Source organism: Lepisma saccharinum, chromosome 7 (assembly GCF_977018435.1).
Source record: "Lepisma saccharinum chromosome 7, izLepSacc3.1, whole genome shotgun sequence".
NCBI classification, from domain to species: domain Eukaryota; kingdom Metazoa; phylum Arthropoda; class Insecta; order Zygentoma; family Lepismatidae; genus Lepisma; species Lepisma saccharinum.
This window is the reverse complement of record NC_139235.1, coordinates 94616707-94642854: the sequence shown is the minus strand read 5'-3', so window position 1 is coordinate 94642854 and position 26148 is coordinate 94616707. Positions and strand designations below refer to the sequence as shown.

Genomic DNA, 26148 nt, shown 5'->3' with positions numbered 1-26148 from the left:
TTTTTTTCATAAATTACAAGAGACTAGTTGAATAATAACATAACATTTGTAATTTGGTAAATCATACTATTGAAGCAAAGCGGAGAAAGCAATTTAGTGCTGATGTAGTCAGTCTCCTGTAGGCTTTTCTGTATGAGTCATTCACCTTTCTTCAGAGTAGGCCATGCACAATACAGTAGTCCCTCAGCATCTGGAAATTATAGTTTTGTTCAGTATCGGCGATTGGGTTCCAAAAGCGAGGGGGGGGGTGTGCAAAGACAGTATATTTCCATTTGTAGATAAGGTTTAGCATAGTGCGGGGGTAAAAGTGGCGAAAATTTGGGGCGCAACTGCCCCCCTGGCCACCTAATCGCCGCCACTTTTTGTTTCGTGTGTAGATTATATCAGATTATGTATTTTTTATGTTATGACTAATTTTACTTTAAATTCACAGCAAGGGAACTCAAACTAGGCTTCAACCAAAGTTTCTTTTAAGTTTCCTGGAAAAAAAAAATTAAATTTACAACAATTAATTCCACAAACTGCATTGCCAAAAAATCTCAGTTATAAATAACGTTGTGGTTGCTTGGTTGATTTGGTGCTTTAAGTCCACTTTATGCACATTAAGGCTAATTGGGACTGGACCTACAGTTTGAAGTGGGAACCGAACCACTATGTGTCTCCGCCGGGTATCGAACTCGGGATCCCTTGATTACAAGGCGACGACGATAACAAAATAACATTGTGCTTGTGCATTTACCATTCGGGGAATGTAGCTAAATATGTAAGTAATGCTCTCAAATGCATTTAAAATACATGAAGGAACTGGGAAATAGTAAAATTAAACATCAATGATGATATAAAATGCAAAAAAAATGGCAAAAGATGCTGAAAATAACCTAAAAAGAAAAAAGGTCGGGAAATGCAAAATAAAAACGAAGTTTTCTGGTTCTAACTGAAGTGAACTACTGTAAGGTTTAGCGTTGTCTTCAAAGCCCATAAAAGAAGATGATTTGTTATCATCTTCCTAGATCTAGTGATCAGTCATCAAGAGTTCAGGAATGGGTACCTGCAGGCAAGTAGACAGGGTGTGGGCTAAGGGGGCTGAACCCTCCCCAAAAAAATCCTACAGATATCTAATTTAAATGTTATTTTTATTGTTAATAATAGAAAAAAGGTTATAAGCACAGTAAAAATTGCATTACATTGAAAAAAGTTTAGTGTATAGTAGAGGAACCAGTTTATATTTTCAAATTCTATCATTTAATCCAAATATAAAAAGGATCCACAGCTTCCAAAACTTATTGTTTTCTTTGTGAGAAGTCACAGAATATAAACTTTATGAGTAAGATTTGCCATTAACTGCTGAAGCCTTTTTTTGAACGATTGTGAAATAGTTAATAACAAAATACAATAACTATGATTTTCAGTACACTAACTACAAAATATAAGAAAAATAATGGACAACAATTGTGTTAGATATTCACTGATACGGTGAATCGAGTAGCAAAATCTCTCCACTTATGTAATAATAACAATGAATTTGCATTGAAATTGGTATATTTTTAATACCTATAATAGCTATTATTGTAAAATAATTATTACTGTCATTATTATTATTTGTTCTAATTAAGTTTTCAAGTTTTATCTATGGCGTGACCCCCTCTACAAATATTTCTGGCAACCCCTGTGCTGATAAGGGATGTCCCCTCCCCCCGAAATAAAATTCTGGCTACCTGCATATACACAACAAATGTTTCTAGTTCTTTCTGTAGCCATTTCCTCTACTCATGTCATTGCGTGTGTTTAATGATTGATGTTGTTGCTGTGAACATGTTTTTCCTTGTGTCAAAAAAAAACACTTAAGCACCACCTTGGTGACCGAAGTCAAAAGTTTCCAGGCTCAGATTTCATGGAACTCGTACCAACAGGGAATACCAACGTAGCAATGACCATTCCAGGAAGTTCATGGGTACTGGAGCCTCCAGAAGAACATGTTTGTACAAGAGTCGAAGCCGTTCCATTTGCATGTCGATGTCTTTGGCGTGACAAGCAAGAAAAAACAAAACAATTGACCATCTGGAGGGAAAACGGATGTGCTGTGTCAGGGGAGTTCAGTCACCCAAAGAATCCAAGACGTTTGATCCCCTGGGTCCAAGAAGGACTTTGAACTCAGCCCACGACTGCAACGTCAAAATTGCATTTTGGTTGCTTGCCAAACGACTCTGGAGAAACATGGACAGGTGTGCCTGAAAGGGGTGAAGGACACAACAAAAAAAATTGACCATAAGGAAAGAAGAGCTCTTGGAAAAAGATGGTGGTTGTTGAAAAAAGCTGAAGTGGTTTCTGAATGGTTTGATCTCCCTGGAGGGACAATTCTGACGGCAGCTGTTGACCTTCCCGTTGGCTAAGAACGGCTCCAGTACGAACAAACCTTTTCACTGACATTTCAACCAGTCTGCGCACGGCAGCTTTCTGGGTTGCGCCGTTGTGTAAACTTCGTCATGAAGGAAATTCCAGCAGTTCTGATCTCTTTACTTTTACTTTCTGGCGCCTGTCTGTCCCTGCCCGCCACGTACGATCAGCGGCAAGAGGGAGAATGGAACGTCCAGGCGCACCTGGAGAATTTCCTCATCATTCTCGTCCCAACTGGAGGATTCAGTTTGCTGGACATCGGAAACCCGTTCATGACTATCCCCAACTCTTTCAAGGCTTCTAAGAGGCCCGTTGGAGTGGAGGACCATCGTGAAGTTCAGGACGAAGCGCTGGAGTCCGATGAAAAGAACTCTGTGTCGCCATCATCGTCGCCGCATTTGTCTGCCGATCTGGCGGCGAAGTTAGCTGCCGGATTGGACGAGTGCAAGCCAGGGGAGACGAGGGACGCCGCGGGGAACTGCAAGGAGATAATCAAGCCAAAGAGAAGGTAAGGCATACATTTAGAATTTATTCTGTATCAGGGCCTCCCCGATGGCGCAGTGGTAGCGTCGTCGCCTTGTTATCAAGGGGTCCGGGTTCGATTCCCGGTGGAGACACTTTCTGGTTCGGATACCACTTTAAACTGTAGGTCCAGTCCCAATTAGCCTTACTATGCTGGACTAAAAACACAAACTCAATCAATCTTTCTGTATCGTTGGTTCTCTGAGCATGTAACTCATTAGGATGTCTATAGTAGTAGCGATGTGCGTGCGTCAATATTGACCTCGTAAGACACATAGGCAGTACCATCTATATAAACTAGCCGCCTCCGTGGCGGAGTGGTTAGCACATCGCGCTACGACGCCGGGGGGTCCCGGGTTCGAATCCCGGCCTGGGCATGGATGTTTGTGAGTGTCCATTCGTCAATTTCATCATATCATAACTCATACCCATCTTCGCAAATTAGCCAAAAGTAGCACAAGAAGCGAAGTAAAATAAAGTAAATCAATCAATTTATATAAACAACATGGCGACTAGCAAAGGCTTCACAGAGGGCGTTGTATGAGGAGGCGTTTACGGGGCTTCAGCTCCTCCATAAATTTTGATTGACTGATTTGGTGTTTTAAGCATAGACGTGAGCAGACCCTCTGATTATTGGGGGGGGGGGGGCAAAAATCTTGAAAGTTCAGTCGGGAAAGAAAAAGGCTCATTTTATCTCACTGTTTCAGATTCACAGATTCACTGCTTTGATGGGTATGCGTGCCTGCACACACACACACATATATATATATATATAAATTTTTAGATCCAAATTTTTGCAAACTGGAAACAATATTGATTTAATATGGCACAAAAATTTTTATGGGGCGCCATGGCATTCTCTTTTACAATTTTATTCATTTAGATTGTTCGGTGCCCAGGGCCAACTCCCGCCACCCCTTAACTACGGCTCTGAACTTGACAGCACTGTAAGAAAAGCAGAAACTGCGAGCGAAGCGAGCAAGAAAATTTTACGAAATGTATTTTATTTGAATACAATTTGATATCGAGGGGAGCAATTCCCCTTTGTGCTCCCTGAAGGTGCTCTTGACCGTCTGGAAGAAATAATGCAAGAAAGAAGTAAAAACTAATTCCATCTTGAGTATCATTTTGTTCTGCTACTCTTAGATTCTAGTCTTGCTTTCTTTTACCTCAATGTTTGCCCCCTAGAATTGATTTCCGTTCTCCAAGGTTAGGGAGGGGCATGACCATTGCCCCCTGTGGTTGCGCCACTGCACCCCCTTCCCCGTACTTGCTCTGAACTTTAATCGGCTTGAAAATATTTTCTTTAAGAGTGTAATATCGTATAATAACTGCGATAAGATTCCTATACACTAAATTTATAGGTGAAAGTATAATAACGTAGGGATATGAGCGTCTGGAAGGGGGGAGCAAGGATGGCCACTCCCCCTTAGAAAACTAATGTCAACTTAAAAGTATAAATTTCACACGTGTAATTTGATTTCAGTCATAGTAATTTACATTAATGCAATAATTTCAAATCTAAGTGCTTTTTTTTTGGGGGGGGGAAACACTATTATCGGGGTAATATGCCCCATGGAAAAATACCTTACTTGTCCCTCCGTGGAAAAAAATTGAAGACGTCCATGATTAGGGAGGCAATTGATCCCTTTGCCCCCCCCCCCCCCCGTGCGCAGGCCTATGGTTTTGAGTCCACTTTATGCACAGTAAGGCTAATTTGGACTGGGATCAGAACCACCTTGTGCCTCCACCTGGTATGGAACTCGGGACTTCTTGATTACAAGGCAACGACGCTACCACTGCGCCATCAGGGAGGACCCCGAAATTTTGAGATAATTAAATTTGTCTTATGAAAACAGCAAAGAACTCGGGAAAATGACACCCGATTACAATTTCTGTCTTTGAAAACCTTATAAAACCAAGATTAGAATGGTAATTTTTTAATACTTTATTGTGTATCCCTAATCTTCCTAGCTCCTATAACACAGATATGTAATATCCACTTCAATCCCAGGATCCTCTGAAAAGAACCCAATACTTGTGAGCGTAGATTTTATTTTACATATTCTCCTTGTTTGGTTTATTTGTAAGACCCCTTTTGTCTGTCTTTTTTCGTTTCGTCGTATCTTCGTGCTAGATTCTTGCTTTGGTTTCTTGACCTTAATGTCTTTCCTTTTCCTTACTTACTTTCTTCTTGACTATTTCTTATATTGCCTTTTCCCTTGCGTTGTCTGTCTCTTTCTCATCTCTCTCCCATCGCGCTGCGACGCCAAGGGTCCCGGGTTCGAATCCCGCTCGGGCTTGGTTGTTTGTGAATGTCCATTTATTAATTTCATCACTCATCCCCATATTCTGTTTCATTCGCTTCTATATCTTCCTTCCTTCCTCTCTCTCTCTCTCTCTCTCTCTCTCTGAATCTCATTTTCTTTCTCTTTCACACACTTCTTTCTTATTATTTTTCTCACTCCGTTTCTCGCTTATTTCTTTTCCTCTCTGTCTTTGCCTGTCCCTTTCTCTTTCCCGCTTTCACTTCTCTTCCATACACCACTAAGAATGACAGACGAAAGTAACGTTTTCACATGTTATTTACTCAGGCTCGAAGATTTCCTTCGCAAAACCAACCACTTCAGCGCATATATTTGTGAAATGTGATATCCATCCGGCCTCTAATTAATGGGAGTGGGCCAGGCCCGTACCCAGGGATTTTTTGAGGGAGGGGATATATATATATATATATATATATATATATATATATATATATATATATATATATATATATATATTAGAAAATAGTTCATATAGTGTTTTATTTGTTCCGCAAATTTAACAACGTTTTCAAATTTCCTTTTCTTATACCAGTACCATTGAAAAGTAATTATAATTATTATGGCTCGGATAGTTATGCACTAAAAAGATGCAAAATATGCATGTAAATATGAACTAAAAAAGTGTAAAAAATGTACTTAATATGCTTTCTATTAATATGGTTCTGCGTTAAATGAAACACAATACATTACAGATCAAGATCATGATTGCATTTGATAACAACATGATGTCTCAAATTTCCGAACTTGAAACTCCTGTTTTCAGCTAGAATAGTCTTATATTCAGAAAACACACGTTCCACTTCGCAAGAAACAAGTGGACTGTATTTTATGGCAACAAAGTCAGACAAATCAAGTTCCAGATCATCCACACGTTGTCCATTTCTATGCAGAATTTTGCAAACTTTCACCATTGTTGCAAACCCACTGTTCTTTTTCAATACTGCATCCAATTTCTGTACATACACAGGATCTTCAACCTGGGCGAGGGACTCTTTAACATCTTCTAAAATTTTGATGCTTGTTTGAAGTTGAAAAATCAATCAATCAATCAACCCTTTGTTTTCTAATCGACGAATTGAATCTTTCAGGCAAGAGAAATATGCACATCAACAACTTATTTTCATAAAAATATGCACCTGCATATGAAATATGAATTTTTAGTTAAAAATCCTTAAATATGCATTTACATATGCTTAATTATCCGAACCCTAATAATTATATGTTCACAAAATAATATATTTACAAATCAAATTAAATAAATTAAATTAAAAACATGTAATCTAGCCTTCCTCTCTACTCAACAAACACATTCAATTGTGCAGGAACAAAATTGGAATTTTTACAAATTTGGAAAATCGTCGATGTCATTTTCGCAGCATTTTATAGGTTCACATTTAAATATTTCATGGTTCGAGGGGCGCATGGCCCATCCCCTGGATACGGGCTTAGAGTGGGTAACACTGGGTGATAAAGTAGTGTGGTTTCAATGGCACCCTCTCCCCTCATTAGGGCCGAGATGGAGATCGCGTGGAGCCCTACCTCATGTTTTACCTTTTACTCTATTAACTAATAATAATAATAATAATAATAATGGTATTCTTAATAATAATACCTTTGAATTAAAATGGGACATTCCAGCGTTACGTGTGTGACATTTTATACACAACATTTAAGATTCTAGACATGAGATTGGATTAAAATATTCATAATGAATTGATATCATAGAATTATGAAGTATCTTGTGGTGTTTGCTAACAAATGAAAGAAACTTGAGAATGATGGCATAGGCTGGATGCATAAAAAGCATTGACAAAAATGTAGCAAATTTTGACTTCATTTGTCTGTGAAACATATAGGCTGCAGATGCTAGTAACCTTTATTGGTTGCAATTAACAATTATTAAACAATGATAATTCAATATTAATTCATTTACATGGAGTAGGGCCACTTTTCGTGGAATGTCCAAAGTATTCATTCATAAAGATGCAAATAATATGAATGAATATAAGAAGTACATCTTATATTGACATTTCTCGAAAATCGATATGAACTGTTCTTCCTCTTCGTGGATCATAAAAAATATAACTAAAATGAGTTTTATGCATTAGTACTGTTTGTTTCGATGTCGAAGATATAGATACCCACAAACGCACAAATTCTGAACCGTTAAACATTCATTCACACAGCTACAGGGAAGATGAAGGTTCAAAATAACTTACTCTGGGTAACTAAATGGATGAAAAACAGTGGCAGCGCCATAATATCTCCTGTGGGTGGGACATATTTTATGTGGGTCACCTCAGGGTGCGAAATCATTGAAAACTGGTGGAGGGAGAAAGTTCTTCATCTTCAAACCCTCTCCCCCACAAACATTTGTGTATATTATACGATATACATATTTGTAATGTTAATAAAAGTAAAAATATATTACTCAATTAAAAATATATTATTAGTAATACTATTATTATTAATTACATACAGGAAATTAATTAGTTACTTTTATACATATCAGATATTGCAAAGAAGCTCATTTCTTTACCAATTGGTTAAAGATGTTAATGAATTACGAAATAGTTGATGTGGTTTCATTATGTGTAAGTTTTTGTTTAGTTTGTTCTTTATGTTAACATAAATCAATTAGATTTCATAGTTATTATTGCTTTGCATTCTTGTTTTACTATTATTGTGCGTATTGATGTAGATTTGCTAATGATCTCTTGAGAGAAAATGCATTCAATACTCACAACTACACTAATTTGTGTGTGTTTTCGATATTATTCTTAGTAAAGCATATTTGAAATTACTTGTCTTTTGTTTGTTATAACAAAAACTCCCCCCCGGAAATTTTTGGTGGGGGGGGTTTGAGGCCAAGGTTGTTGGAAATCCCTCCCAGGATTTCGTACCCTGGACCACCTCTTCAAATAAAAATGTCATTGTAATTGCGTGATCCAAAAATAAAGGTTTCATTATTATCTATGTGTATATAATTTTATTTTATTATTATCACGAATTTGTCTGCCTATTACATTTTGACAGGATGGGCCAACAAGTGGGCCAACCTGATTTTGACAGGGCCATGGCCCAACCTGATCCACCCTTGGCGCCGTCTAGATAAAGATTAAGATCCGAAACACAATGTACCCTAGAAATGTAATATTATTGATTTATAGCTTCTTGATTGATTGATTGATTGATTTAGTTTATTTTACTTCGCGTTTTGTGCCTCTTGGTAAATTTGCGAAGATGGGGATGAGTCATGAAATTAATGAATGGACATTCACAAACAACAAAGCCCGAGCGGGATTCGAACCCGGGACCCTTGTTATAGCTTCTTGAGGTAAAGGTAAAAAAAGGTAAAGTGTTCCCCTGTGCTTAGCACCACGCCATGAAGGCGTATAGGGGTTGTGGGGGTAACGCCCCACACTTTCTTGATCAGGTCGTGAGTGGGGGTGATGTGATCAGCATCACGCCCCTGACCGCCTTTACCCCCTAGGGTTTCCCCCAAGTACCCATGTTATTCGACGCTGGGTAGGCGCCGGGGCCGCTTCCACCGTTAGAAAAGTTCCCGTATTTGAACCGGCCGGGGATCGAACCCGGGATATATGTTTAATGTTAAAATGGACTCGGAACTATTACTTTTGTTCATGGATAGTAGCTGTGTGAATGAACGTTAAAGCTGTTCAACAATTTAGTACTTATATCTCTTAAAATGCTCACAGTGTCACAGTACCATGCGGGTCTAGATAACTTAAGTTTCTCAACATAGATAGTGACATATATTATAATTTGATCAAATGCAAACTGCTCTGTAATAGCATACTAGTGAGTAATCCTTCCTTATAATAACAGGTTTCTAAATTCACCTTCACTTTATTTTTCCTGAATGCCCTTGTCCAGTGGCGGCGATCGGGTTCCAAAACCGCCGGGGGGGTAAAGATAATAAATTTCTTTGTAGATAAGGTTTAGCATAGTGCGGGGGCAAAAGTGGCGAAAAGTGGGGGGCAACTGTCCCCCCCTCCATCGCCGCCACTGCCCTTGACATATTCATGAACAGTTATGATAATTTTGGTTTAATTTTACTGGTGTTGAAAATATTAGAAGCTTATTTCATACACACACACACACACACACACACACACACACACACACTGATTCAGTGCTTATCATTTTGGGTGGAGGTTAAAAGTGTATATTAGAGCAGGGCCACATCAGGCCCGTACCCAAGAGAGGTGGTGGGGAGTGGGCCAGTCACAGCCATAACACTCCTTCAAAAATATCTTCAAATCCTTCATCAAGTGCATTGTTTGCATGCACAATACTGCCTTACTATCTCTTACAATGCTAATAAAATGCAACCATGAACGTAAAATTGAATTGATATAAGTTTAAAATTTGCAGTAAAATGTATTTCAAACATAGACTTTACCATACTAAACAATATTGATTATTTTTTCTAAAATTTTGTCTACATTTCCTTGGTTTCTTTATTAGATATCGATAATAACTAGTAACCATACTTGTGCTGACATCTACAAACATAACGGAAAAGTACAAAATTATATTTGTTTCATATAGGAGGACCAAAGTTGGACTCCAAATTGTTTTTTCTTCTGTAACTTTCTTAATGTACAAGTGGGAATGAGTTTTTCAACGTATAAGGCTTTTTGTGAGCCGACTAAAGACCCCCCTCTGCCAGAAAGAAAGCATTTTTGAATTTTGCAAAAAGTGGCAAATATGCTCCAAAGTCTGACTTCCCAGTCAAGATTTTAAATTACCAAATACTAAATAATAGTTGTATGGAAAAAATATGAAACAAACAAAACTTAGATTATGCACTGTAATTATCTATTTAAACGAAAAAAAAATATGTTTGTGAACATAAAAATACTTAGTAACATGAGGATAATTTCCAAAACGCTTCCTTGAATTTCTCACTGAGACATAGCACTGAAACCTGCGGCATTGAAAACGTTGCTGTATATATACCGGGTGGGACATAAGTCAGTTGTCACTAGCAATCCTTAGACTTTGCTTTGCCTAGCGTAGTGGAAGTCAGTTGCGAACTTGACTAGTGCGTATCACCCATACGTCAATTGACACTAGCAGTTATTGGAGTCTCGTGTGAGGTTCTGTGTGACAATGATTGTTTGCTGTGTGGTGTTTGTGTTTGTAGTTATTGCACCAAATGCATTTTTGACAATTCACTTATGGCCCACCCGGTATTGTTGGATAACATCCGCAGACATGCGTAAGGACTGGGCAACCCTTAATGTGTCCTGTAGCAACCACCATTATAATGAAAATAATATCTGTGTTTTAAAAAATGACTAATTTCGTTTGATTTGAAATGCATCCCCTCTCTATTTCCCCCGAAAACAATGCGATATTTTTGACTGCGTTAATCTGTAATCATGTTGTAAATCAAATGTTCCTTACTTTATAAACCGCACAGGGCACTTATCCCTCTCCAGAGCACAGCCTCTACAGCTAATGCAAACTTCAACTCGCAAGGCTTATTTACTTATTTACATTTACACATAACAAGAAGATTGCACCAGAGGCGATAACTTAAGATAAATTTTGGGGGGCCAAGGTTTGCATAAACTATATATATATATACATACATACATACATATATATATATATATACATACATACATATATATATATATATACATACATACATACATACATATATATATATATATATATATATATATATGTGTGTGTGTGTGTGTATGTATGTATGTATGTATGTATATCCCGAGTTCGAATCCCGGCCTGCGTATGGGTGTTCTTTGCGATTGTCCTTTCATCAATTTCATCATGACATCGCTCATCCTCATTTTCCCGATTAGCCAAAAGTGGCAGAAATGTGAAGTAAAATAAAGCAAATCAATCAATCAAGGATAGTAATTATGAGAAGTTGTTTTGTCGAATAAAGTGGGCAAAGATTTGTATTGACGATTTATATTACAGTGAGCCACTGAAGTCCCAAGAAGATAATAATACAATCTGAAATTGGATATATTTCATTTTGGCCACTGTCCGTGGTATTACGATACAATCAATCTTTCATATAATCATTAATAGACCTATGTTTGCTAATTGATCCATGTCATTTGGTCTCGTGTAGAGCGGTTCGCAACAAAACAATCTGCGCATGTGCGAGTCCATTCACTTCAGCCACAGACCGAAAACGGGGCAACTTGAAGCCAGCAATTGAATGTAGTAACTGAATCTTATATTTGCTTACAATATAGTATTCAATTTACAACATACAAATTCATGCATTAATTCTACATGTACATTGATAAATTGCTTCTTCTGTATACTTATAATGCAATGTTGCGCTTCCCAAATTATAAAACACAGACATAGACCAGTAGACCTACTGCGTACATGACCAAGATCTGCAGTCAGGTGACTCGTCTTGTCGCGTTGCGTCTTGTCCTATTTATTGCGCGGCTGGCCAGCAGAAATGTATAGAAATATTTTTATCATGTATTTAACATGTATCATTCACACATTAGCATTTGATTGGCAATTCTCTGGCGTACGATATATTGTCAGACAATGTACCCTCCCTCCCCCATCTGCAATAAATTGTGCGACAGTGATGTATTTGGCAACATTGGTAACAAGATAAACGTTATGGTTCATAAACTAAATCTCTTTAAGACTAGATGGTCTGGAGACAGAATTTTTTAAGTGCAACGTTTCAGAGTTGTTGACTTTTCCAGATTTTTAACATTTCCTGGGATTTTGTATAGAAGGACCTTGACGAATTATTTATTCTACCGATTTTTTTGTGAATTTTCATGTACTATGTATAGTTTGTATTGAAATTAATTCAGATATTTATCCCTTTTCTCTCTATTTCGCTTCCTGTATACAGCCTCATTGATATTCTCAGAAGCTCAAGTTTCCTAACGCCATCTTTGATGTATGTATGTAGTTATGTAAAGTATATTTTGTAAATTTGAAGAATATAAAATGCATACATTTCATTCTATTTCAGATTTAATGGACAGCAGTTGTCACAATTACTACCAGCTTTGCGGTTTGGTATTTCCCCTGCAAATCGGAGATAATAAAATGAACAGTCACGTTCTTCAGTATTTACAAGACAAGCCAAGGAACACAAATAGCTAGGTGAAAATAATCAAAATATGTAGCCTCCTCTTACTTGATATTTCGTTTGTTGTAAATTTTATTTACAAAATTTACACTCTTCGTTAGTTTTAAAATCATTAAGTTATGTACGAGTTAAGATGGGTATATGCAAGATATAATTAAGCATTTACACTCATGTTTACATGTGTAGAAAATACATGCTCACTACAATGTTTATAAATAATCAATAAACCGGTAAATATATTTTAGGCATATCAAGTAGACATTGCCATATACTATATAAAAGGTATTATTATTTGTTTCTATATATTATAAATGCCTATACATAGTTCAGTTTTCTGAAAGCTGCTCTCTAATGAGCTCTGGTTTTGAGGTCATGTACACGAAGACGCCGATCAAGACTTATGCTGATGATGCAAGGGCAGCTGTTCTGGCACTTGATGTCACGAATTCCGCCAACAGCTCCTTTGTACGTATGAATAACAGAGCCCTTCCTCCGAAGGTCCATCAGTAAGGATACAAATTTATGGTAAATAAAAACTGAGGAGAGCGGTAAATAAAATGTTAGATCAGCGGTATATACCAGCGGTGGAAAAAAAATTGGCACACAGTTTTTCATCATGAGAGGAAACAACATACAAAAGAGCTATAAATTGATCAACTATTTCTTCATTTTTATATACTGTACACATACACAAGTACTTAGCTGTCCAACCAAAAATAAAACATCAACACAAAATCACTTCATTTCTAAAATGCATATTTGGGGGAAGAAAGGAATGCAGCTTGACAGGGAGCGAAGTTTTCGAACTGAGATTATGTGCAAGGGAAATCCCAGTTTGCAGCGTCTTACGATGTGATCGAAGATAAAACGTTTCTCAGCTGCAAGTGGTAGGAAACTTTAGGCAAACGTTTCGTTACAAATCGACAGTTTGCGCGCACAACCTCCATTGCCGGTTTTTGCGTGTTTTCTACTTAATTTGATGATATTTCACGGTTATTTCGCGAAAAAGGAGTTCATTTCGTGGAAAAGCACACATTTCGCATTACTTTGCGAATAAAACTCATGCATATTTCATCATTGGGGGTGTAGTTACGTGCAGAATGTTCAAAATTGCATCTTTTTTTTCACATTTCGCGATTTCGCGCATCGCGAAAATTCAATGTCCCTATCCATCAGCATTATTCTCCCTTTGCCCGTGCCAACAACAATATGGTCTGGTCGTGGAGCAGTTGCAATGCATGTGGAGGCTTCGTCAGGTGTCTCCATACTCGTAACAGGTCTGCGTTGTTTCCTTGGATCGTACAATCTCACATGTCCATATCTCGAACAAGTTGCAATCTTTGGAGTCTCGTCTAAGAATGTTATTCCACTAACCCAAATAGGTACTCTTAGCTGCAAAAAATCTGGTAGAACATTTTTTGACTGAAAGCAGCACTCCAAGTTCTTCTCCAAACTAAACAGCTTAAGTCCGTTCTCCACCCTCCTGCAGCAATGATGTGTGGATTTGTAGGGCACTGTACCACGCAATCTAATGTCCTTTCTTTTGATACATGCCATCCAGTCTTCTTCGTCTTGCCTTTATACACCAGATCACCACTTTTGAGAAGTGCCAAGGCGTCTCTTGCCAAGATGTCTTTCTGCTCTAAGACTTTCAAATTATGAATGTTCTTAATTATCTACTAATGCTATGTGTGTGGAGGGATAGTGTCGAATTGTGAACTCTGGTCCCGTTGTTGTTAGTGATTTTTGTAGTTTGTGTTTTTGTACAATTAGTTCACTGTTTTTTAGTCTTTATGCTGTGTTCTGTGTTTAAATGTATGACATTTAATTGGATGCGTTGGTGTAGTGCTGCCATCTATTGTTTTTTGAAAAAGTTGTTAGTGATTTTTGTAGTTTGTGTTTTTGTACAATTAGTTCACTGTTTTTTAGTGTTTATGCTGTGTTCTGTGTTTAAATGTATGACATTTAATTGGATGCGTTGGTGTAGTGCTGCCATCTATTGTTTTTTTAAAAAGTTTCTGACTAATGGTGTCCATATTGGTCTGATCTTTAGGCTAGGTTGGCTGATCGGTTCTGTTCTTGTTGTCATATGCGATGCTTCCTTGAATTTTCTGCTGTAGCCATTTTCTTCCCTGTTTATTATCTGTGTTTTATCCCATTGTATTCTGTGACTGTTTTCCCAGGCGTGGGTCGCTAGTTTGGATCTTTCAAAGTATCCCAGCCTGAGGTTTGTTTTGTGTTCCCCACCCTCGCTTCAAGTGTTCTGCATGTTTCGCCAATCTATTCCCTCCCGCATTCACATTGGATGCTGTAGATTACGTGTGTGGGGGACTTGTGTGGACCAGGTTGGATCGGAGTGTTTACCTGGAGTGGAATGTAGTTCTGATGTTATATTTCTTGGTTATTTTTTGGATTATTTATGATATTCCTTTTATGTATGGTGTATGGATCGTGGCCAGTGGTTTATCTTTTGAAAGTGGGTTTGCACATACACAAACACATTCTGCGCCTGTCGTGCCCAACATGATCTTTGAGTTTGATGGCCAACATCTTGTTAGATTTGTATCTCAATAAGCATGTTTTTTAACTCTATTTTGTTGACATAACTGATGTCCTGTGGTTAAAAGTCCAAAACACTAGAATGAATAAATCACTTTTGTACGTTCTATCCTCTCATAATGAAAAAGTGTGCCAATTTTTTTTTCCACCGCTGGTATACGAGTATACCGCTGATCTAACCTTTAATTTGCCGCTCCCCTCAGTTTTTATTTACCATAAATTTGTCTCCCTAATGATAGCTAAGTTTAATTTATTTAATACGAAATCAATGTACCTACAACAAATTTGCTGAAAAATGTAGTGCAATGCTGGTTAATAAACTTTCATAGTTCGACACAACCATTATTTGTCTATGAAAAATCAATTTTTCGTCTTCATTTTATTGAAAAAGGCATGTGCTTAAAGTTATAAATTAAACATCCATTTTTATTTGTTGTTATTAGTGTAGTATTAAAAATAGAAAATATATTTTAGTCACATGTACAGTATTAGATCCAAGATTTGACCAAATAAGGAGTTACAGTTGAATCTTAATATTATATAAACCGATCCTAAAATATGTTTTACTGAGTATATGTGTTATTATCAGTACAATAGAACGCAAAATTTTGAAAAAGGAAACTTAAGTATTGCACCATTAACAATTTGAAAGAGCATTCATCAAAGTTTATTCTTACAGTTCATAAACACAAGTTATCGTCGATACAACAGTTGAGTTTAGTAAGAAACAAAATGGTATTTTTAAGCAAATAATTGAATCTACTATGTATTCTAGAGAATGTTTCCCACACATTTTTAAGTTCAATAAATATTATAGTAGTACAAAAAATATAATGGTTTTCTTAAAATAAAACTGTATAATGTGAAATAAAGTATGCATGAAATGTGTTATTCGTTTCTGGCATTTATAAACTAGAAAGATACATGAAGTATACTGTGCATAAAGCTTGTTAATTGGCATTCAGGAACATAGTGTGGTCAATGTAATGAACCAACTTAATGTGTATTGTGTTGCTGAATGCCCCTTGACAGCCTCAGCTTTTAACCAAGGTAAGAAAATTTGATTCCTCCGACATTACAGCAGGGTGTGAAATCCCGGGGGAGGGGGAGGAAATTCCCCCCAACCAACGATCTTGTCCTAAAATCCCCCCCCCCAACCAAACTTTTCCGGGGGGAGTTTTTGTTGTAACAACAAAGATAAATAATTATTTTTGAAGTTGAATAAACTTTACTGGAACATTATCGAAAACACACAAAAAGAACGAACCACAACAAAAAGAGCACAGAAATTAGTCCGGCTTGTCAATTCTTCTCCGTTTCTCATCACCTTTCGTCAGCTCCTGCAAAGCATATAAATTTATAATTAAAAAATGTAATAGCATTTAGATGTGAAATTTATATCGGAAACTATTATCTTCTTAATGTCTCTTAATTTTTGCCCCTCCCCCTTAGTCACTCAAATCACCGTTCATAAAATTAGTAGAAAATTAAAATCTTCAATTTGCAATCGAATTTTGAATGAAGGACAGTCCATATAATATATTGTATATTTTATAATTTAATTATTTAATAATTGACATATATTTCAATTTTAATTTTATTACTCCATGTAAACCATATACATTGGTATTTGGAGGGTTCAGTACAGTTCATACAAAAAATATATATAATTACAAAATTTCTATAATTTACAATCTAGATATTCACTAACGCTATAATATTCCTTATTAACTAATAGTTTCTTTAATTAATTTTTGAAACTTGTCATACTTTCTGCTTTTATATCATTTGGTAAATGGTTGAATATTTTAATTGCCATCTGTTGGGGTCCTTCTTGAACTAATGTTAGCCTGGTGAAGTAAGGCTTTAAGAGCTGCTTATTTCGGGTGTTATATGTGTGTTCTATTGAACTTCGCAGCGCAATATTTTTTCTCACATACAATGACATTTCATATATGTACAGAGAAGGGAGGGTTAATATTTTAAATTTCTTAAACAACGTTTTGCACGATTCCCTAGGCTTTATACCTGCTATAATCCTAATGGCTTCCTTTTGTTTTCTAAATGCTTCTAAACTTGCTGGTGAGTTCCACCAAAATTCTATTGCATAATTTATTAGTGAATGAAATATTGCATAATATACCTGAATTAGTGAATTTGTTTGAAGTGTTTGTTTTAATAACCTCAGTGTAAATATTTTGGAATTTAGTTTTTTAACAAGTATTTTTACGTGGTTTGACCAATTTAGATTTTCATTTATAGTAACTCCTAAAAATTTTGTTTCTCTAACTAATATTACTGGAAGATGGCTATTCTTTACTACATCTTTAATTTTTTTTTTTTTTGTTTAGTGTGAAATAGCACGTAATTTGTTTTCTGTTCATTCAATAGTAATTTATTACTGTCAAACCAAGATTTCATTTCTTCCATTGTTTTTTCAATGTTGGCTTCTAACTCATTTCCCTTTATTATTGCGATAGTATATACATATACATGTCTGCTCCTTCCCCCCCCCCCCCACCAAACTGCAGTGATTTTGCACCCTGCATTACAGTTATGTTCTATTAGTTCTATTTCAGTTATGATAAAGGACTGGACCCCGTATAATGTGACGGGTGCAACATAGCCTAAGTGCTCACGCACCCACAATTTCAAATTCAATCAATCAATCAAACAACATCCTTTCGATGCGCTTATGTGTCTGTGCCTCCCTTGCGCTCCAAGGTATGCTGCCGATTCGGCGCCCTGAGGCTTCAAATCTATCCTTTGCTCACTACAACGCTACGCCATCTATAGAAAATAGTTCCTTAGATACAAATGTTTGTTATGGACAGACATAAGGATATTTATGCTATGTTTCTTGAATGCACAACAGTAATATCATGTCACAATCTTTGGTAGTATTTTCAAGAAAACGTCAGAAACTTTCGGTCCACCCTGTAGGAGGAGGACGAAATGTCAGTGAAAGCTGCGACTGAGGCGCCTTTTTTTTATCTGTTTGCTTGCGAGCGTGCGGAAGTAATAAGGTTTGTAGGTTAGCAGGCCCCTCTGGTGTACGGAGGTCTTGTATAACTGATACACGAGTCTGAGTTTAGCGTGGTCAGAGCTTTTCGTTTACATTCCGTGGAAGGGAAGACAAAAGTATGTACTCAAGATAACAAACGAATAACGGAAATGGGTCTAGTCTGTGGAAGTGCGCTGTGCGAAAACCGGTTGTGATGCGGAGGCGTAAGGATAAGTTCAAGAGAAATGCAAGCGCAACTTGCTTTAGCACATCTGAAAACGTGAGCCAATGGTCAGTTCAACGTTCTTCAACCTTTTTGATTGATGTACTGGTCTAAAGAGCTACGTTTTCTACTGCCTTTTTTTTATTGTTTTACGTCATATTTTTATCGCTACGAAGAGGATGAAAAATGAACAGCTAGAATGGATGACAAAACAAACACAATGATACAATCATTCACTCACACTGTTCGAACCTTTGACCTCAGGCTTCGTAGAGCGTTATGCTTATCACTCCACCACTCTCTCAGCCAGTTGTGTGCCCAGAGAGGTGCTGCTGGGGTTATAAACCCTAATCTTGAGCCCAGTTTTATAAAGAGAGAGAGAGAGAGAGAGAGAAAATATGATATTACGCACATAGAACTGACAACTAAAGAAGTAAGCAGCATTCTTCTGTTCTAGGATCTAGAGAGTGTACCGAGACGTGGGAGTTTAGGGGATTTATCCCCCGAAATATCCTCAAAATAATATTATTCAAAATAAAATATTAAAAAATTAACAATATCTAAAGCTTGCTATAGACCCTGGTGTGTGCGTGTGCACATACAGGGTGGACCATTTTAGTTGATAGCTCGAAATATCTTACAAACGAAGAAATCTCGAAAGAAATGTTTCAATGAAATTTAAGGGGGAAAGAGAATGACATTATGTATGCTTTAGTAGGCGGCCATTTTGAAGGTCATTTGAAGGCGACTCAATTTTTTGGATTGATTCATTTGGTGTTTTAAGTCCACTTTACGCACAGGAAGGCTAATCGGGACTGGATCTAGAGTTTAAAGTAGGACCCAAACCACTATGTGCCTCCACCGGGTATCGAACCATGAACCCCTTGATTACAAGGGGACGACGTTACCACTAGGCCATCGGGGAGGCGCTCAAATTTTTTAAATGGAAACCTTCAAATTAAACGAATAGTGTATATTAATTATTTTGGTTTGACATGTTTGAGCACGATCTTTATGTGGTAGGTATGTTTGGAATATGATTTCAGTAATTTTGGATAAACCAAGTATTATATTTATCTGATGAGTTGCACCTCACTATAAGGCCGGCCATGGTCTCTACTCACCTTCATATAAATTCTCAGGTGTGCCACTGCTTCAGTTGAAATCATAGATTTTATACTTGTTAAACAAACATCTCTATGGCAAGCAGATCTAAAAATTGTGAAAATCTTTATACATTCATAAAGAGTAAAACACGGGCAACGTTCTATTAGATCCGACTTACATTACAATATGCTGGGCGCTTTATAGAAGATGCTACGCTGGAAATTAAACCATGTGAAGTGAGAAATCTTACGGCAGAGCCATAACATTTCTCAAAGATAGAATTGGTCCTCATTTTCTTAACGTCTCTCGTAACAACCAATCAGAAGCGAGGTCTGCGTTATATGTCAGATGTAATGAATGTATCTCATCATATTATAAAACAACAAATAATAATTACCCCGCACAGGAAAAATCAGTTTCGTGCGAATAGACAAAATTAAATTTGTTTCAGAGGCAAATACTAGATGTCACCTAAAACACTAGTTTCAAATAATGTAATTTTATTATCATTTACAGGTGTATGTCGAATTACTGCATAAGAATGTATTAACTGAAATGAATATATGCATATAATTATTATTTTTAGGTAATGCAGTGCAGTTATAAAGCTAATAATGTTGACCCTCTTTCCATACTTTACAAAAATGTCATTCATTTAGTGGTATTAATACATCTTCTACTAACGCAATCCTAAGTAATATAGAATACATTTTTATCATTTTTTTGGAAGCTGGCAGAAACAATGTTGCTGCTAGCATAAATGCTAAGAGAAATACTCCCATATTAAACGAACATTACACATACGCAAGAAATGTTTGACAACGGACGATAGGTTTGAATAATATTTATGAATTAGCAATCAATAAGATCAACGCGAAACTAATGCTTTATAATAACTCTCCTATTAAGTGCGGACGTTTCTTTTCCTGACATTTTTATCTGGACTCTCTCTCTCTCTCTCTCTCTTCTTTGTAACTCCTTTCCTCCATTATCTCTCTTCTCCCTCGTCATTTTTCTCTTTTCTTTATCCATTTTTATATTTTGTTCCTTCTCTTTGCCACTTTTCATTCTTTTTCCTCCCTTTTCTCTTTCTCATTTTACTCTTTTCTTTATTTTCCTCTCTCTCTCTCCTTTTCACATTTCTTTATCCTCCTTTTTCTCTCAATTTTTATCCACCTTTTTCTTTCTCACTTTTGTCTTTTCTTTTCCTCACTCTGTGTCCTTTCCACACTCTTCTTCTTACTTTCTCTTTTCTTACTTCTCCTACTCTCTTTCTCACAGCTTCTTATTTCTCTTCACCCTCTCTTTCTCTCTTATTCTTGTCTCATTATTTCATTTTTATTTTCTTCGTTTTCCATCTTTTTTCCCTCTCTTTACCCAGTTAGAGGGAGATTATTTCCATAACATCTTTGGCAGTTATTAATTTGAAGCTTCGGAACGAGTCACAACTCTCGAAGCAGCCAATTAACCAAGCGAGCCGCTGACGTCATCTCAACCCAGAACCTATCGCTAAGCCCCTTGCTCAGATTCTACACGCCCACTAGGCTCGCTAGACAGACTCACGCAGTCCGCTGGAGATGTTCCGAAAGTAATTCGACTCTACGACATTTTAGATCTATTGAGATCAACTGTTATTGCAAATAGTAGATGCAGGACTGAATTTGCGGCGTCAACAGGGTGATGGAATTTTCAACTTTGAGTAAAATGAAACCCCCAAGAAAATTATAAAATTGTAGTGTCTCAAAATAGTGTTTACACTCTTTGAACGTTAATAATGGGAACACTAATAACTAGGGCTAGGATTTTGATGCAAATGCATCTTTTTTTGGTAAGGTAGAAACAATGCATAAGTAGAAATGTGCTTTACACGTAAGTGAATTAATTGGGATGCCTTTGTTAGGGCATTTTTTGCATTTTTCACCCTTTTTGGAACAAAGGTAATTTTTTAAACTTTCTAAACCGTTTAAGTCATTTTTCGGCCTTTTAAAAGTCATCTTATGCATTTTTCTACATTTTGGTGAAAGAAGGTGCATTTTACATGCACATGTAACCCTTTGAAGGAGAGAGGTTCCCGACTCTCGTTTCATTGCCTTCAGCGCAGTTCTGAACGACTGTGTTTGAAGAAACAAAGAAATTATGTGCAGTATTGTTGATACAAGCTATTGTGTAACAATTCAGCTCAAACAATGTGATTTCCCCCTCTATCAGTAAATACATTTTCGCCAGACGGATTATTGTTAAAAAAACAAGGGGTACAAAATTTTGTGCTCTTTATCAGACATTTTGTCAGGGAAGCAATTTGCACACTATGGAATTGAAAGTGACTTACCAGCAAGTGATATTGTTCATTTCAAGTACGCTCCTCTTGTGCCGATGGAACTCAAGAGAAGTTTTTCTATGTACACTTCGCAACATCTTATTTGACCGCCCTCAAAAATTTCGAAGTCCGCAATTCGTAAATCTGGCAGCATAGCGCTTCAGAGCCAACTAAGAGTAGCCAACTTTGCAACATTTCTTCTTCCTGAATGAAAACGCTCGTTTTTTTTTCATTCTTTCACATTCCATATAGTAAAGTAAAGCAGTAATAAAATATATGAGTAGACAAAAAAAATGTTAAGTAGAAATACGAATCTTGAAAATTTTTCAAGATTCTTAGTTCTGAATTTGAAAATAGGAAAATGTATGTGCATTGTGAAGCACTGAACAGGTTCTCATCCACCTGGAAAGAAGTGCGGTCACATTTGAATGCAAGAAGGTAAATTTATGATGATTTTATGCGAAATGTTTAGTAAAGATACCTTGCACAACACCAAACGATTCTGCAAAGTGTGTTTTCCTTGGTTCTTGACGAAAAATGGTTCGAAACTCCGGCACAATATTTCTTCAACTGAGATTAACGTGTTTTACTGAAATTTCTGTTAGCAATCTCCTGGAGTAGCCGCTTAGATGACAGAATTTTTGTTTTTTTACTGTTTTTGTCAAGATCGAAACATCGTAGGTTCAAATCCCACCCTTTCCTTATTATTTTTCCTTTTTATTTACCGAGTACGAAGTGATCTAATAACGTAATATAATATTATATGATATTACTGTAAATATTTATGCGATGCATGCTCAGTGGCGGCGATTGTGTTTCAAAACTGATGAGGCAAGGTGGGGGGAGTGGGGAGGGCAAGGACAGTTTCTTTCCGTTGGTAGATGAAGTTTAGCATAGTGCTGGGTCATCTGCCCTTCCACACTCCATAATCGTCGCCACTATGCATGCCTCAAGCAATGCTTCTACTAATGTTTTTAATCTTTCAGTGATTGGCAGAATTTTGGGAAATACTTTTCCTTTCATTCAGCTGTTATAAGTTAACACATATTAAGAACTTACATGTCAACTTTCTGCATCCGGAAATGCTGGACATAAATCGCATAAATATCAACGGAAATATCCAAGAAACGTAGATAAGCATTCTCGTCCAAAGCCGTTTACTTCCCGAGAAAGATTTTGCAAAGAAGTAGGTTTGAACCCATGACCTTCCATTCCATAAGCAAACGATCCCCCTACAGCACACGGTTCACGTTATTTTATGCACTCGGTTTGGATCCCACTTTAAACTGTAGGTCCAGTCCCGATTAGCCTTACTATGCATAAAGTTGACTTAAAACACCAAATCAACCAATTCATCTCCTTTCAGAGTGGGCCTTCTATGATACTGTAGTCGGCCAGCATCCGAAAATACAGTTCTGCTTCGCGTATACCAGAGTGTTGTTGCATTTAATACTGTGACTAATTTTACTTTAAAACTACAGATTAAAGCGATAATAGGGTCCAGAAAAAGAACCTCAAAGTAGATCTTCACACAAAGTATTTTAATCCATTGCCAAACGTTTCAGTTAAGAATAATATTATGCTTTTCCATTGACCGTATTTTCGATTCATGGTGAATTTGCTAAAAGGACTATGTCAAGAAATCTAAATATGTAAGTTTTACTAGTAAATGCATTTAAAATGCACCAAACAACAGGGGAGGAGAAAAAAATAAACCTCAAAAATAAGTAAAAATGCAACAAAAACTGTTAAAAATACTGACAAATAAACTAAAAGCCAAAAAAGGCCGAAAAATGCAACAAAAAGAAAATGTAAAAGAGAAAGTGTTTTCCGGCTCTAACTGAAGGGAAACGGACATGATATCAAGTTTAGCATTGTTTTTAAGGATCAGAAAAAAAGTTGATTTTTCATCAACTTCCGGGTCCTAATTAGTAATTATGACCATTGAAATAGTTGGAGGTAGCTTACTTAAAATTTTCTTGCTGAGGGATCGTATCGTCCCATATCTCCACTTCATAATAAAGAAAAACATCACGTTCATATTTCGAAAATGACTTGTAGTTTTTCACCACGAAAATATGTTTTTCATAGTTTGAAGTTCGTTAGTATTATCTTTGAAGGTTTCCATTCTTTTAATATCACACATATTTTATATTTCATACGTTCCTCGCTCTTTTCATACAGTCTTTGGAAAAAAGCTGAAGTTTCTTGTCAAACGGAGTCTGGTTCAAATGACTCCTTTTCGCTCTCCTGTTCCTACTTTAAACAAACAACAAAATACTTCGTAACTAAACGATTGCTTGTTCAAAACACGGATTTTTTACACAATTTACAAAATATGACAAAACGCCAATAGACATGTTCATCATTTTTCCCTTTCAGCGTTTCTCGATTTTATCTGAATTCGTTTCCTCATGAAAATTGCCATGAGGAAATTATAGATATGACATTATGTGTGAATTGGTTTCTTCAAACTGGTAGCAAATTTTAACATGAGCTACCTGGAGAAGATGTAGCGTGCTTGATTCTTACGAGAGAGGTCGTAGGTTCGATTCTCCATCTAGGCAGGATTTTTTTTCAGGAGTATATCGTTGGGTGTAAAGTTTATCCACCGTGCTAAGAAGTTAACATTGGTCTCTGTATTTCACGAGAGGAAAGGAAATAGTAAGAGAAAGTTATTCCGATGATAGGAGAAAGTCACATGCCACGTGGAATGCGCAGAATCAAGTTACGTAGAGCTAAGTCTGTAATGGTGGTTTCGAATATTGCAAAGTTAGTGGGGAAAGTTTGTTATATCTGATACTCGGACTTTCTGTTCAAAGAAGACAAACATTTTAGATACAAAGCAGTGAGGAATTAACGATCATTATGAGGTTTTGAATTTTTTTGTTTGTCACTCACTATATAAATACTTATTAGTAGTTTCTTATCGAATCGGCCTTCGTCCCAATAAAAATTTATTTATGTTAATAAGCGATTTTCTATTAGTTTTAGACGCTTGGTAAGATGGTGGTGAGGGGATTGACAACAGTAATTACGAAGGAACGGACATAAAATTACCAATCTTAGCAATTTGAACTCATTAAATGCTCTCCTTCGTTACAGTACTGCACTAGATCACTACCTAACATAACTGTATATCTTTTTCTAGTATATCGAAATCAAATATTCAATATTTTAGGTGTCAGTGAAGAACAAACAATACATAACTTAAATAACATTACATTTTGCATCCTGAATACATATATGTGATTTGTGAATTAATCATGATGTGTGTGTTAACACAAGATGTGAACAATAACTAAAAAGAAAAGTTTTAACTTTAAATCCTGGAAATCTCCAACTTCTAATATGCGCAGAAGGAACGTCCCTCAAGTGTGCATCGGATTCATTTTTTAAATATTCTGTTCAGCAAACAAAAAAAAGAGGAGAGGGTGAGATTTGAACCTGCGACCTTTCACGCTTGATGAAAACAAGGATAGCAGAGCCTAACCAACTGCTCTACGTTAACTTAATGACGTTATATCCTTAAAAACATGTTGACGTTTATGAAGACTCCCACCTTCCTGTGTTTCAAGCAAATTTTCTCGACAAGTCGTGTAAAATATATGTTTTTGAGAACTGTTCGATATTATGCAAGGTATTGTAAATAAAATGTCGCATAAAATCCTCACAAATTTGCTTCTTTCTGCACAAACTTGATGGCAATTTCCTCCAGGTGGAGAAAAACTCTATTCAGTGTTTCAAACCCCCCAAATTTCAAGTCGAGCAAGCAGAATCGTAAATATCCTTCAAGGTTCTTTTTCCAATTTATTATTTCTGTTTGATTGTGTATTATAATAGCGGTTTATAGTTTCTAAGTTCATGGAAAGTGTTAAATTGAAAACCTCTCACCGTAGCGTTTATCGTCTAGTGGAAAGACCTACTCAAAGTTGGCTACTCTGACCTGGAGCTGAAGTGCAATGTTGCTAAGTTTACGATTTCGGGACTTAGAATTCTTTCGAGGCGGTCAAATAAGATGATGTGAAGTGTACAAGGAATTCTTGTCCGACAACCGACAATTATTCACTTTTGAAAATTTGCACATGATTTTCGTTGTGTACTGCAACTCAGTACTTAAAGTGTAAAAGATGACAAGAAGTGAGCTTTCTTACTTGTACTGCCATACGCAATGAACATGTGATAGATACTGTAACGTTAATTTGTAATTTGAATTTCTCTTGGGTAGTTTATAAATTTGTTTTACAAATCTTTCAGAATTTTTAGGTCATTTTTCTAAGTTTATAGGGCATTTTCTTGCATGTATTAGGTCATAAAAGTTCATTTCTTTGGCAATTTCAAGGTCATCAAATTCCTAGCCCTACTAATAAGTTTGCCTGCAATGCTATAGAACAGATCGAGAAATCAACAAACAGCAGATATGGTTTCCACAAGAAGGGAAGCACAGCTAGTGTCAATCGTATGTATCATGTCATCCACTGACCCTGGATTTCTGGGAGTACACATCGGTCTTCAGTTTCCCAGAGGTAGAAATCTAACGGTGTTAAATTGGGA

The 26148-nt window shown here is 36.6% G+C and overlaps 2 protein-coding genes across 2 annotated transcripts; one reads left to right on the top strand and one right to left on the bottom strand.

Moving 5' to 3' along the window:
* Positions 1-2292: 2292 nt before the first annotated feature.
* Positions 2293-15834, top strand: LOC145990039 (uncharacterized). Its single transcript, XM_083125668.1, has 2 exons — positions 2293-2902; positions 12265-15834. The coding sequence occupies exons 1-2, from the start codon at positions 2484-2486 to the stop codon at positions 12335-12337; spliced, it is 492 nt and encodes a 163-aa protein (XP_082981794.1). The 5' UTR covers positions 2293-2483; the 3' UTR covers positions 12338-15834.
* Positions 12604-14021, bottom strand: LOC145990040 (WD repeat-containing protein 74-like). The gene is made up of 2 exons (XM_083125669.1): positions 13561-14021; positions 12604-12891 (listed from the first exon to the last, which is right to left on the bottom strand). The coding sequence occupies exons 1-2, from the start codon at positions 13939-13941 to the stop codon at positions 12733-12735; spliced, it is 540 nt and encodes a 179-aa protein (XP_082981795.1). The 5' UTR covers positions 13942-14021; the 3' UTR covers positions 12604-12732.
* Positions 15835-26148: the final 10314 nt, after the last annotated feature.

Bases quoted from the DNA above. Each gene is read 5' to 3' on its own strand.
- LOC145990040 (XM_083125669.1), bottom strand. From the start codon at position 13,941: ATGGCATGTATCAAAAGAAAGGACATTAGATTGCGTGGTACAGTGCCC. The intron at 12,892-13,560 runs CTGATGGATAGG...TTTGTATCCTTA, and splicing joins CGGGCAAAGGGAGAATAATG to CTGATGGACCTTCGGAGGAA.
- LOC145990039 (XM_083125668.1), top strand. From the start codon at position 2,484: ATGAAGGAAATTCCAGCAGTTCTGATCTCTTTACTTTTACTTTCTGGC. The intron at 2,903-12,264 runs GTAAGGCATACA...ATTCTATTTCAG, and splicing joins ATAATCAAGCCAAAGAGAAG to ATTTAATGGACAGCAGTTGT.